Genomic DNA, 1,958 nt, shown 5'->3' with positions numbered 1-1,958 from the left:
ATAAAAAAATTAAACTCTTTTAAAAAAAACCATTAAAAAAATAAAAATTACAGTGTCTGTTCTAATTATAAAAACTTGTTTAATATTTTATTTGTAAAATTGTGGTAACAACAAAAAAACAAATACTTAAGAAATTCATGGGTGTAATTTTTTTTTTTTTTTTTTTTTTTTTATTAAATATTATTAAATTATTATTTACTATAAAAAACTTCTGTTGTAATAATAATAATATTTATTACTCTTTATTTCTTTTACCTTTTTTCTAAATTTTAATTTTTAACTTTATTTAATTTAATCTGGGAAAAATGCAAATAAAAATCTATATAATTTCAAATTTTAAAAAATTTTTAAAAACAATAGATGCAAGCCCTCTGCTTTCTGAAAATGATCCGCAACAACAAGAGCAACAAGAACAACCAATTCCACATGCTTTACAAGAACCAAAAAGTCCAAAGAACAACAAAAACAACAAGAGATTCTACAAGAACAACAAAAGCAACAAAATCCATCCAAACTGCAGAAATATGTGGAACATCAAAAATAACAAAGGTAGAGGAATGGTAGAAAAGAGAGCAAGGATCAAAGAATAGAACCTATTCTAATGAAATCTGTTGGGGGGTGTGTATGGGATAATGGAACCATTCTATGACTCTATGGAGGAGGAAAAAGAGAGTTCAAAAATGCTGTAAAAAAAAAAAAAAAAAACCAAATCCTTTTAAAAAAATAGAAATGTGATAAATTTTAAAATTTAAATAAAATAAAAAAAAAAAAAAAAAAAAATTTTAAAAAAAATTCCAATTTATAAATTTTATCTTAATCCAAAAAAAAAAAAAAAAACCAAATCCCTTTAAAAAAATAGAAATGGGATAAATTTTAAAATTTTAATAAAATAAAAAAAAAAAAAAAAAAAAATATTAAAAAAAATTCCCAATTTATAAATTTTATCTTAATCCAAAAAAAAAAAAAAAAAAATATTTCTAAAAATAATTTTCAAATATTTGATGATTTTTAAATATTTTAATTTTGTTTTTTTTTAATTTTTTTCTTTTTTTTTAATTATTTTAATATTAATTAATTAAATAAATTAAATACAATACCTATATCTTTTATTATTTTTATTTTTTTTGTTATTATAATCTTCATTTTCTACTCTACAGAATGTGTCAATAATATCATAGATTTTTCTTTTTTTTTTTTTTTTGGCCAACAATACTAAAAAGTTTGATGGCTACGCCTTTTATTTGAAAAGAGAATACCTCATAGATAAAAAGGATAGTGTGCTAAAAAATTAATTAAATTTATTCTTCAGAAATAATAAAAAAAACGGTAGATCATAATAGTTTTTGTTTTTATTATTTTATATTTATATCTTTTTCTTTTTCGTTTATAAAAAAGACTTGCGGGAAAATCAATAAAAAATGGTAAAAAAATCATGATAGAAAAAATAATTAAAAAATTTTTTTTTTTTTTAATTTTTTTTTTTTTTAATAATCACAAAATTAATTTTATTTTTTTTAAATTATTTGTTCACAAAACTAAATTTTTGTTAAATAATAACTTCAACTATGAACAGTAATATTAATTAATAATAATATTAATTAATATTAATAATATTAATTAATATTAATAATAATAATACTATTATAACAATATTATGATAATAATAGCAATATTAAATTTATCAAATACACGAAAAGATATATAATTATTCTTTTTTTTTACAAATTGGAATAATATTCCAATAACAAATTAAACAAATACATAGATACAGTTAATCTTAATAAATTTATTATATAACGTTATAATGATAACATCTTTTTTTAGGGGTATTGTAGTATTTTTGTAGTATTATTACATTTATTTTCTTTAATATTCAATTTTTTTCGTATATATAGCTTAATAACTGCTATGTTTATTTATAGAATCATATAAACATAATCAACCCCTAACACAAACAT

At 17.7% G+C, this 1,958-nt stretch overlaps 1 protein-coding gene across 1 annotated transcript; it reads left to right on the top strand.

Annotated features, from left to right (window-relative positions):
* Nucleotides 1-305: 305 nt before the first annotated feature.
* DICPUDRAFT_160478 (uncharacterized protein) lies at nucleotides 306-590 on the top strand (the record flags this gene model as incomplete). The annotated part of the gene is made up of 1 exon (XM_003295183.1): nucleotides 306-590. The coding sequence occupies one exon, from the start codon at nucleotides 306-308 to the stop codon at nucleotides 588-590; it is 285 nt and encodes a 94-aa protein (XP_003295231.1).
* Between the last annotated feature and the right edge of the window lie 1,368 nt (nucleotides 591-1,958).

This window comes from Dictyostelium purpureum (assembly GCF_000190715.1).
Source record: "Dictyostelium purpureum unplaced genomic scaffold DICPUscaffold_801, whole genome shotgun sequence".
Classification (NCBI taxonomy): Eukaryota; Evosea; class Eumycetozoa; order Dictyosteliales; family Dictyosteliaceae; genus Dictyostelium; species Dictyostelium purpureum.
This window is presented reverse-complemented; position numbering and strand designations above follow the sequence as displayed.